Source organism: Elephas maximus, chromosome 9 (genome assembly GCF_024166365.1).
Source record: "Elephas maximus indicus isolate mEleMax1 chromosome 9, mEleMax1 primary haplotype, whole genome shotgun sequence".
Classification (NCBI taxonomy): domain Eukaryota; kingdom Metazoa; phylum Chordata; class Mammalia; order Proboscidea; family Elephantidae; genus Elephas; species Elephas maximus.
In genome coordinates, this window is record NC_064827.1 from 54,837,901 (window position 1) to 54,850,166 (window position 12,266).

The following is a 12,266-nucleotide window of genomic DNA, read 5'->3' on the forward strand; positions in this document are numbered from 1 at the left end:
CCTCGTCTTCTATCGCCTGTTCCTGGAGGTTTACTGTGTACATTTTCTTCCTAAAAAACAGTCGTCAAGGAAGAAAGGAGCAATAGGGCTCGTCGGGTTGGTGCCCAGGTTGGGAGGGTTCCCCAGCCCGCGAGCCCCAGTCCGGAAACAGCACGGCCCCTTTTCGGCAGCGAGCCTGCCCATCCCTCGGGCGTCCCAGCTCCAGACGCCCTCTCGCCCCGAGGCAGCGCTCTGCCTCGGTGCCACAGAGAAATGGGCCCGGTGATTCCCAGGCGCCGCCGCGCGCCGAATGGCCCGGCCTCGCTCTCGCCACCGCCTAGCTGGCCGCGCGGCGCGGCCGGGGGCGGGGAGTCTGATGGGAGACGCGCGCGGCGCGGAGGCGGCTGTGGCCCGGGAGAGCGAGCGGGAGAGGGACGGGGCGCGGGAGGGAGGCGGGGGGCGGTGCAGGGGGCGGTGCTGCCGTAGCCGTGCCCGCCCCTTTCCGCTGGGGAGCAGCTGCAGCAGCAGGAGCGGAGCCGGAGCCGGAGCCGCGCAGCCGCCGCCGCCGCCGCCGCCGCTGCTGGGGGATGTGGTCGGCGCCCGCCCCGACCCGCGCCGCCTCCTGAGTCCCCGCCGCCGCCCGAGTCGCTGCCGCCGCCGAGCCGTGCCGGGCCAGGCCGCGCCCTCCCCGGGCGCCCGCCGGCTCGCATGCCGAGGGGCTCCGGGGCGTAGCTGCGCGCCCGGCGCCGCCTCCGGGCTCCTCCGGCCCCGCCATGGGCTGCTGCAGCTCCGCCTCCGCCGCGCAGGTGAGGGGCCCCCACCTCCCGGCCGCCCTCCTGGATGTCTATCCAGCTTCGCGCCGCAGGCGCCCACCGCCCCGCAGCCCGTCGCTGTCCCTGGTCCTCCCTTCAGCCCACCGTGCGCTGCAAGGGCTCCCGCCCCCGCCTCCCCTCCCCTGCGTCGGGCAGATACCCCCGCTCTGGCTCCCTCTGCAGCGGACCTGCGGGCGCCTCTCCTTGGCCCCCTGTGTACCCTTGGCTCTCCCCGCGCCCCTTCTGGACTTGGCCCCCTCCTCCCAGTCACACCTGAGCGGCCCGTCCCGCCCGCCCGCTGGCAGGTAGAGGCAACACAGGCGCCTCCTCTCAGCCCCAGGTGGCACCTCTTCCCTCGTCCTCCGGGCCTTGCTCTTCACCTCCCATCTCCCTGGAGTCTGCCCCCGACTATTTTCTGTGCTCCTAGGAGGTATATCCTCATCCTGGGTTCTTCACCTTCCTCCCACCTTATTCCAGTTTCTGCTCCATTGAATATTCTACTGCCCGTCGCCCCAGTCCTGGTTGAAATGTTGAAGCGGGTTTCGGAGCCCTTCTACGGCTCTCTGCCCAGATCCCACCCGCTGGCCTCTCACCCCATCCCCCGCTTTGTGCCTCAGCCCCAGGCATCGCGGCCTCATCACACCCGGAGGCCCCTGCAGGAGCGCCAGGAATGTGCTAGGAAGGAGATTGGGCACCTGGTGGGTGACGGGAGCGTTACGGAAACTCCCTCTTTGTTGCCGGTGTAACAGGAGGCAGAGGTGCCGAATTTAGTTTTTCTGTGGGCTCTGGCTGAATGTTGTCGCTGAGGGCTGAGATGCAGAGCTTTCTCCCAGCTTCCACCCTGCCCCCATCCAAATTTCTCTAACCTCCCTCTCTCTTTCCCATCTGAGCCCTTAACCTGGATGGAAATGTTCAGACAACTGTATATGGATCAAATGTAATAGAACTTGACAGCTGGCCACTAATAACTGAGAGGACCTGTTTGTAAATTACCTAATTTAGTGGATTAGTGAGTGTGTTTACAAATACAATAAAAAACAATCAGGAATACTGCATCAAACTGTCTGGTGGTGGTGTATGAAAAATAGGCTCTGACAACGCCTGGCATGTAATCTCATCGTCTCTTTAGTGTAGAATTTAACTGTAGTCTGATTTGTTTGTTTGGGGGCGGGTGTTGGGAGGGTGGAGAGAAAAGGGTTCTTGTTTTTAGAAATGCTGGTTGGGTCTTGGTGAAGAAAAATGCTAGTTTGGAAAAAAAAATTCCTCCAGAGATCTAGCATCTGTGATAATGCCAGAAGTGTTTTGCGGCTGCTAAATGACTATATATAACTCAATTTTAAATAACCTGCATACTTGTTCTGAAAATCTAAAATCTGGTAGGGAGAGAATGACAAGAACTGCAGACGAATGGAGGACATGTATGTTTCATTAAGTAGCCATCCTATTTGTCCAGTGTTTTTTTTTTTTTTTTAGTGTTTCCTCACTGGTGTGCGTTTTTTCCTTTTAGGATTATAGTAGGCTGATTGGGTTAGTTAAACCTTCCTGTTCAGTTAGAATAAGAAAAGGAAAACTATATGTGGTGGCGTTATGAAGAAGGCTCAATTACCAGGGATTTCATGGTAACATATAAAGGTTTAGAAGTACACAATACCTTTCAACTGGTTGGAGATTTTTTTTTGGGCGGGGGGAAGGAAGGAGATCTAGTTGGGTACAATCATCTAATATTTAGTTAAATATAATCTGTACCAAAAAAGGTGCCTTTAACATATTGCCTTTCTTTTAAGAATTCGTTTATATTCTCATTTGGTGATAAAATGCCTCTTAGGAAAATACCGATAGTTTATGGATGGCTTGTTCAGTGCATGAACAATTAAATTCAGGAGGGACGGATGCTGCACCAGAACCCTAATAACATGCAGTGGGTCTTGCATTTGTTTAGCTCCATAGCATACTTTTCAGAATGCTGTCACGTGTGTTTTCCTTGCTTTTTCCTCTCCTCAGCCACTGTTGCCTTCATGCCATGTTGTATAGACAAGATGCATGTTATGCACCTTGAGGGGTGCATTTTTTCCTGTGGATTTCTATAACAAATCAGAGCTGTCATATGCCTGAAGTTCAGCTGCAGGGACTTGTAGTGTGCCGTGGAGCATTAAGGAGCAGGTTTTGTGTCAAAGAACTGGTCATTATATATTTTTTTTCTTTTCTTTTTTGAGATTTTGGCATCATTTTTATTTACAGGATATTACCAATCTTCTGGCATTTTAAAGCTTTAGTCAGGAGCATCACCAGTTTTAAAATAACATTGTATCTATATGTGTTGTATTGAAACTGAATGGGGATGCAAATCCAAAACCTTTCAGAGGTGAAACTCCGCAATACTTCCACCGTCTCTTAGAGGCCTTGCTGGTACTTTCAGGCAGAGTACGTTTGTTTCATCCCTCCTACTGGGTTGTAAGCTTCTCATAGGAACTACTTTTGTTCATCTTTGTATCCACTACACTGCCTTACTGTATCTTGTACATAATAGTTGCTCAGCAATCTTCACTGAATGGAATATGTACACACAAATTTGAACATCCAGTAGCTAGTGACATTGAATATGAACTCAGCCCTGACCCACGTGCTACTGTGTCACCTCCAGTGGCTGGTGGGCTGATTTCACCAAGCTATCCTCTTCCAGGAGCCCTGATGACACAGTGGTTAAGAGCTCGACTTAACCACTGTGCCACTGGCTTGTGGCAGATGGAATCCACTAGCCACTCCTTGGAAACCCCGTGGATAGCCCTGGGTTTGGTTTTTTGTTATAGGGTCACTATGAGTCTGAATCAACTCAACAGCAGTGGGTATCCTTTTCTAACCTCAGACTTGAACTGTATAACTTAAAATATACCTGCCTTTCCCACATTCCTTCCTGTATCCTGCCAATGATGCTGTCATTTTACAAAATTGAATAGGTTATTCCTTTTCTCCTGATATCCTGCTCTCAATGCTTGTATTTTAGTTGGAACAGTGACTATAACAACTTAAAAGAGCTTGTCTTGAAACTCTGATGATAACCTGCACAGCACATCAAAATAACGTGCTTTGAGGTAACCTGCCGTTCAGCTTAGTTTTCCTCTGAGGAACCCTAAGCAACTTTAAAGCCCTGGGAGGTTTTATCCATGTAAATATAGTATGCTTCCTCTTTGTAGTAGGGATTCACTTTTGAAATATAATTTATTTTTCCCTGAAGTGTCTTGCTGTGTTGTAGACTCTCAGAAAAGAGTTTTTGATTTTCCAAACAATTTCTTCTGTTGTAATCTGCCCTGGTATTATTTTCATTTTCTTGGCAGTGTCTAGGTGTCATCATTTTTCATTAAAATAATTATTCTGTTTTAGCATTTAGATCAAAGAAAAGTATCACAATCTGTCCTAACTTGTATTTCAAGGAATAATTACTAGCAAAATAATTTGTGCTGTATCAGGCATGTATAGCATCTATAGAATTTTAGAGTTTCTAATGAGTCAGCGTAGTGGTTAAGTGCTACAGCTCCTGACTGAAAGGTCAGCAGTTCGAATCCACTACGTGCTCCTTGGAAACTCTGTGGGGCAGTTCTACTGTGACCTGTAGGGTCCCTATGAGTCGGAATCGACTCGAAGGCAGTGGGTTTGGTTTTGGTTTGAGTCAGAGTTCTTATAGAACTTTTAATTATGTGTTGTTTCTTTAATTAGTGATCACTCCAAGTAGTCAGTTGCTCAAAAGAAGCCAACAAATGATAGCCTTTGCCAATATATCTTTTTAATACTTTATTTTGTTCCAGTTGTTGAGAATATACACAGCAGAACATACACCACTTAAGCAATTTCTACGTGTACAATTCAGTGACATTGATTACATTCTTTGAGTTGTGCAACCATTTTCACCCTTAAAAATCTTTTTGAAAGGAACATAAAAGTGAGACAGTCTTGGATTTCTTTTTACAATGCTGATCCTTCCTACGATTCTTAAAATTTATTCCTTTCTGTGCATAATACGTTCGTTCTGTTATAAACTGACATAATTTCTATTCTTGTAATGTTAAACTTCAAAGTTCACTTGTAAATCTTCAAATTTATTAAATGTTCTTTCCCATTGACAAGCCAGTTTGAATGAAGGAGGCTTTTGAAAGATTACTTAGCAAATTGCCATAAGTCTTTGTCCTTAATGGCTAGATCATTATTTCTCACAGCAGTGCATTGGAGGCCAGGAGATTTTGTGAGTGCTCTGAAGCTGTGTGTCCTTCAGTTCTAACCTTAGAAATTGCGAGAGGGGTGGAGGAGAATCTTTCTGGTTGAACAAACAGCCTCTTGATGCCTGACTTTAGGAGAAATGTGCATGTCTATTGACTTATCCCGAGGTCTTCAGTTTGAGAGCTATGTATTTAACTGTTCTTTTTAACTCGCATATCTTGTCTTCAGAGTGATGAAAAAAAAATTTGGTTGACATTTGAGTGTGTTAATTGTGCCGTAACAGAATTTTAGTAATACTGTAGTCTGTGTCTGCTTCGTGGAATTTGAAATCAGATGGTAAAAATGCAATTTGAACAGTGTAGTGGAAGCTATCAATAGAGACTAAGTTGTTCCATTGAAATATGACCTGCAAAGTAGACTTATTTTAAATGGAACAAGAAAGAAGTCATAGCATGAAGATAGTGATTTTTTTCCCTTTCTGTGGAGTGTGCTGTCACAAAGAAGATCTGCTTTTCAAAATATTGTAAATCAAAAGTTAATGTTAAAATTGACCAGAAGGTAATGTAGAAATGGTAATAATTTTTCTATAACTATTTTTTTTACAGCCATTTTCAAAATTTAAACCCTGTAATAACTCTGAAGTTGCTAAGACAGTTGATTTTACTTCTATTTTACAGTTGAGCAAATTGAGATTTGGAGGTTAGGAGACTTTACTAGAGTCACAGAGCTACTAAGCGGTAGACCTAAACTTGAGCGCCACCCAGGTCTTCTGAATCTGAGTCCTGTGCTTCTCTTTCTATGTCCATACCCATGGTTCCCAAATCTTAAATTGCAGCTCACTTTTTATCTTTAGGAAAGATTTAGTCCAATTTTGAACTAAAGAATTCCCAAGTTAAATTCCTGCTACCATTTTGAACTTCCTACAGTTACCAACTGGGGGAAAATATAGTATAATATTGCAAAACTAGCCCAAATCTGTTCCCAGGCTTAACAGGTACAATTTTTTTTTTAAAGTAATTTATTTTTTGTTGTTGTTGAGAATATACACAGCAGAACATACACCAATACATCAGTTTCTGCAGGTACAATTCAGTGACATTGACTACATTCTTTGAGTTGTGCAACCATTCTCACCCCCCTTTTCTGAATCGTTCCTCCCCATTAATATAATCTAGAAACCCTGATGGCGTAGTGGTTAAGTGCTACGGGTGCTAACCAAAAGGTCAGCAGTTCAAATCCACCAGGCACTCCTTGGAAACTCTATGGGGGCAGTTCTACTCTGTTCTATAGGGTCACTATAGGGTCGCTATGAGTCAGAATCGACTCGATGGCAGCAGGTTTGGTTTTTTGGTTTTATTAATATAGTCTTGCTTAACAGGTACTATTCAATATGTTAGCAGCTCTATCATTTAAAAATGTTGGCTTGGGAAGATAATTATTTAAAAATATATTCTACTGCTGATAATTGGTTAATAGCAGTTTTTCTATGCGTCAGCTACCCCAGCTACCAAAAAGTTATTGAACATTGCAGCTTGTAACTTTGGCTCAGGGTTTTTTGGACTCTAGGGAATATTAGAGATAAACTAGTTACTTTTCTGCTGTGCAAACTAGAATGAATGAAATATGAAATGGTCTGAGGTCAGAGAGATACATTATGAGGTAGCTAGGACTAGAAACCTAGTATCTTAATCTCTTGTTCTTTTCTATAATACTGCTAATTGTTAACGTCTGCCTTAGTTACCTAATGTTGCTATAACAGAAGTACCACAAGTGGTTTTAACACAGAGAAATTCTGTCATAGTCTAGGAGTCTAAAAGTCCGAATTCAGAGTGCCAGCTCCAGGGGAAGGCTATCTCTCTGTGTCAGGTCTGGGGAAAGGTCCTTGTCATCAATCTTCCCTGGTCGAGAAGCTTCTCAGTGCAGGGACCCCGGGTCCAAAGGACATTGTATTCTTCTGGCACTGCTTTTTTGGTGGTATGAGGTCCTTCTCTTCTGTGCTCCCTCCTCTCTTTTATATCTCAAAAGAGATTGACTCAAGACACAACCTAATCTTATAGATTGAGTCCTGCCTCATTAACATAACTGCTTCTAATCCTGCCTCATTAACATCACAGAGGTAGCATCTACAACACGTAGGAAAATCACATCAGATCACAAAATGATGGCCAGTCACACAGTACTGGGAATCATGGCCTAGCCAAGTTGATACACATTTTGGGGGGACACAGTTCAGTCCATGACAATGCTCTGGGTCTTTTTATCTTCCCAACATTGGTTGCATATTGAGATCACTTGGAGAACTCTAAAAAAATACCGATGCCTGGGTCCCATTCCCAGAGTTTCTGATTTAATTGTTCCGGGGGTATAGCCTGGGAACTGGGATTCTTTAAAGTCACCCCAGTGATTCCCATGTGCTGCCAAGGTTGAGAAGCACAGCACTGTACCCTTTTCCTAGGTAATTTTATCTCCTCCTGGTTTCAGGTACAGTCTGAAAATTCCCAAACTGAATTACTGAATTGAAAGAAACCTTGTCATGGCCTCTGATCCTTATTACATCTAACTGATTACTTAGCACCTCCACTAGAATATCTTATAGGCAACTCAATACAAAAAAGTTTGAAACATGCAACTCAAACTCAGCATGTTTAAAATTGAACTCAAAATTTGTACACATAGACATCATTTTCTATGTATCCTGGCTCACTAAATGATACTAATAATCTTCTGGTTGTGGAAGTTGAAAGCCTGAGTCAAGTAGGGGACGTGCCTTTCACTCTTCTCATCTCCAGTCACCACATTTTGCCTCTTTTACACCCTAAACTATCCACTGCTAGCACCCTAGTCCAAGCATCTGCCATCTGGCCAGAACCCTTGGATACAGATCTCCCTATAGTCACGCATGCTCCCTTCTAATCTTGCTCCATACTGCAGTCTTAGTGATCTTTGAGAATTCCAAAGCTGATTGTGCCCCTGTCTTACTTAAAACCCTTTAATGGACAAAGACCAAAATCCCTGACCTTAGCCAAAAGACCCTTGGTGGGCTAATCCCTCTCTCTCTCTCCTTACCTCGAACGACGCTTCTTCTTACTCTTTCTATTCCAGCCTCACTGGTCTTTCAAATTCTTCAGCTGGTCATATTCCTTCTTTTAGGGATTTTGTACATTCTGTTTGCTTGCCAGAAGGCTCTGTTCAGATTCTCCTTGGCCTTTGGCTGGCTACTACTCATCGTTTAAGTTTCAGCCTGATCTTTAGAGCAGGCCACATCTTCTTAAACTTGTATTGCCTTTTGTGTTTTCCCTTTGAGCACTTAAAGCAATAAATAATTATACAAATAATATTAATGTCTAGCCTGGGAGTTGGCAGACTACGACCCGTGGACCATTCCTGGTCCGCTGACTGTTTTTGTATGACCTGCAAGCTAAGAATGGTTTTTATATCTTTAAAAGGTTAAAAAAATAAAAAGAATATTATTTCATGAAACATGAAAACTATATGAAATTCAGACTTCAGTGTCCATGCCTAAAATTTTTTTTTGGAACACAGCCATGCTTATTTGTTTACATATTGTCTATAGCTGCTTTTGTGCTCTAGTGGCAGAGTTGAGTAGTTGTGACAGAAACCTTATGGCTTGTGAACATAAATATTTACTATGGTCGTCTACAAAAAAACATCTACCAACCCCATGTCTGATTTGTTCATTGCTGTTATTCTCTGTGCTTAGCTTGTACCTGGTACACGTTAGGTGTCCATGAAATATTTGAATGCGTTAACAAGTGTTCTTTTTCCTTCTGTGGATGGATGCTACTTCAGCAACTCTGATGTTTTAAAATTCAGTACAAAAAAATTTTTTTTAAAGGACAAATAATTTAGAAGAAGATTCTCAACAGAATTTTCAGCAGCACTCTTAAGTAGCTTGTCTATTACAGGTATACATCTTCATGTGTACAGGGAGTGTACCTATAAAGGTGGAAGTTACTGGGACAAGGTAGATGGGAAAAGACTGGTCCATTTCAGTGATGGCCCAGTTTGGATTTACAGTTCTGATGTTTTTAGAGCAGGCACAAATGGATGGGATTTTATGTGTACAGTTATAAATAAAAAGTGTTTGAGCTGGTGAAAAACTTCAGTGATTAAAGAATTAGGCATTGTTATCTCTACAGTGGGAATTTCCTCTGTAAAGGTGGTTGAAGTTTTTGGCACAGTAATGTTACTTTCCTTTTAGTACTTTTGTTTTCTCATTTATTTGAAATGTGGTATAACATAATGTTCCAATTTTGAATTTATGCATTATATCAAATTCAGGAGTTTTTTTAAAAGGTGATTTTAAGCTATTTGCATTTTCAGTATGCTTTAATATACTCGAGGGGATATCAGTCCTTCCTCCCCCTTGGCGAACGCCTCTCTAATTTTGTATCAGTTGTATAAGAAGGTTTACTTAACAAACATTTGGTTGAATTACTGTTGGAATTTGTGTGAGTGAAAGTAATATTAATTATTACTCTTTTTAGCTGTTTTCTGCATCCTGTAACCACATATTTAGATATTCATTTAATAAGGAAATTATGAAAAGCTATTTTTATTCTCATTTTTCAGTTGTCAGGTACGCTGAAAATTGTTAAACAGAAATGTTTGTTTTCTGGATACGTTTGTATAATGTCAAAGAAAACAGTAAGATGGGGAAAAATGAAAATAAATGGTTACTTCAAGATGCTTAAGAAATAGTGAACATATTAGATTATTTTTGTAGCATTGTGTTAATATGATGATAATCTTGTAAGACTTTTCATTATGAATCACTTAGGATGTTTCAGCTATGAGAAATAACCTTAAATCTAAATATCTAAAACATTGAGGACCAGTTACTATTTCACGTAAGTTGAGAGGTGGGGTGGCTTTTGGGTTGATTAGTTCAGTGGCTTGAGGATGTCAGCAAGGACCTAAGTTCTTTCCATGTTTCTTTTTTGTCATTTTTAAGGAAGGAAGCTTTTCCTCATTTAGCTCCCCTCATCATCCCAAGATCATGAAACCCTGGTGGCGTAGTGGTTAAGAGTTTGGCTGCTAACCAAAATATTGGCAGCTTGAATCAAGCAGGCGCTCCTTGGAAACCCTAGGTGGCAGCCGTTCTTCTCTGTCCTGTAGGGTCTGTATGAGTTGGAATCAACTCGAGAGCAATGGGTATTTTTTTTTATGCTCCCAAGATGGATGTGACTCTTCTGACCGTCGTTTGCTGACCTGACGATCTGCAGTGGTTTCTCTTTAATAGGAGTTTGGAAGGGCTGCATACTCTTTTAAACTATCGCTAGGAAGGTGAAGACAAAGGACCCTGTAACTGTGGTAGACTAACCAGAATTTCCCTGTGTCAAGTAGGGGTGGGTTGGATTGACATGGGAACAAAATCTGGACTGTCAGGAAGACAGAAGGCGGGGAATGATGGCTGTGTAGGCAGGCAGTGTGTCAGCTACTTGGTTTGATCATTTTCTTCTGCCTGTAAAATCGTACTTCTGTATTGTTTCCCTAACATTTAAGGTGTTGTGACATACCATCGAGTTGGCATTCTAACTCATAGGGACCCTATGTACAATGGAACGAAACTCTGCCTGGTCTCCCACCATCCTCACATCCTGCTGTGTTTGAGCCCATTGTTTCAGCCACTGTGTCAGTCTGTCTTGTTGAGGATCCTCTTCTTTTTCACTGACCCTATACTTTACCAAGCATGATGTCCTTTTCCAGGGACTGGCCCCTCCTGATAATGTGTCCAAAATATGTGAGATGAAGTCTCGACATCCTTGCTTCTAAGGAGTATTCTGGCTGTACTTCTTCCAAGACGGATTTGTTTGTTCTTTTAGCAGTCCATGATACATTCGATATTCTTCATCAACACCGTAATTCAAAGGAATCAATTCTTCTTCAGTCTTCCTTATTCATTATCCAGCTTTCACATGCATATGAGACAATTGAAAATATCATGGCGTGGGTTAGGTGCACCTTTGTCCTCAAAGTGACATCTTTGTTTTTATTTGTACCTTTCATTTTGCTTTGTTGTTGTTAGCTGCCGTCGAGTCGGTTCCGACTCATAGCGACCCTGTGCACAACAGAACAAAACACTGCCTGGTCCTGAGCCATCCTTACAGTCGTTGTTATGCTTGAGCTCATTGTTGCAGCCACTGCATCAATCCACCTCGTTGAGGGTCTTTCTCTTTTCCGCTGACCCTGTACTTGGCCAAGCATGATGTCCTTCTCCAGAAACTGATCCCTCCTGACAACATGTCCAAAGTATGTAAGATGCAGTCTCACCATCCTTGCCTCTAAGGAACATCCTGGCTGTTCTGAGACAGATTTGTTCGTTCTTTTGGCAGTCCATGGTATATTCAATATTCTTCACCAACACCACAATTCAAACGCATCAATTCCTCTTCGGTCTTCCTTATTCATTGTCCAGCTTTCAAATGCATATGATGCAATTGAAAATACCATGGCTTAGGTCAGGCCCACCTTAGTCTTCAAGGTGACATCTTTGCCCTTCAACACTTAAAAGAGGTCCTTTGCAGCAGATTTGCCCAATGCAATGCGTCTTTTGATTTCCTGACTTCTGCTTCCATGGCTGTTGATTGTGGATCCGAGTGAAATGAAATCCTTGACAACTTCAGTCTTTTCTCTGTTTATCGTGATGTTGCTCATTGGTCCAGTTGTGAGGATTTTTGTTTTCTTTATGTTGAGGTGCAATCCATACTGAAGGCTGTGGTCTTTGATCTTCATTAGTAAGTGCTTCAAGTCCTCTTCACTTTCAGCAAGCAAGGTCGTGTCATCTGCATAACGCAAGTTGTTAATGAGTCTTCCTCCAATCCTGATGCCTCATTTTTCTTCATATAGTCCAGCTTCTCGGATTATTGCTCAGCATACAGATTGTATAGGTATGGTGAAAGAATACAACCCTGACACACACCTTTCCTGACTTTAAACCGATCAGTATCCCCCTGTTCTGTCCAAACAACTGCCTCTTGATCTATGTAAAGGTTCCTCATGAGCACAATTAAGTGTTCTGGAATTCCCATTCTTCACAATGTTATCCATAATTTGTTATGATCCACACAGTCGAATGCCTTTGCGTAGTCAATAAAACACAGGTAAACATTTTTCTGGTATTCTCTGCTTTCAGCCAGGATCCATCTCACATCAGCAATGATATCCCTGGTTCCATGTCCTCTTCTGAAACTGGCCTGAATTTCTGGCAGTTCCTGGTGGTGTAGTGGTTAAGCACTACTGCTG

The 12,266-nt window shown here is 43.1% G+C and overlaps 1 protein-coding gene across 3 annotated transcripts in view; it reads left to right on the plus strand.

Annotated features, from left to right (window-relative positions):
• The first annotated feature begins 503 nt into the window (after positions 1-503).
• Positions 504-12,266, plus strand: part of SLC44A1 (solute carrier family 44 member 1) — a 180,872-nt gene continuing 169,109 nt past the window's right edge. Inside the window, exon 1 of one of the 3 annotated variants that reach the window (XM_049895321.1) lies at positions 504-785. In XM_049895321.1, the coding sequence (XP_049751278.1) occupies positions 753-785 (33 nt within the window). In that variant the 5' untranslated portion in view covers positions 504-752. The remainder of the gene's footprint in view (positions 786-12,266) is intronic. The other 2 variants (XM_049895319.1, XM_049895322.1) reach the window with 2 other exon arrangements.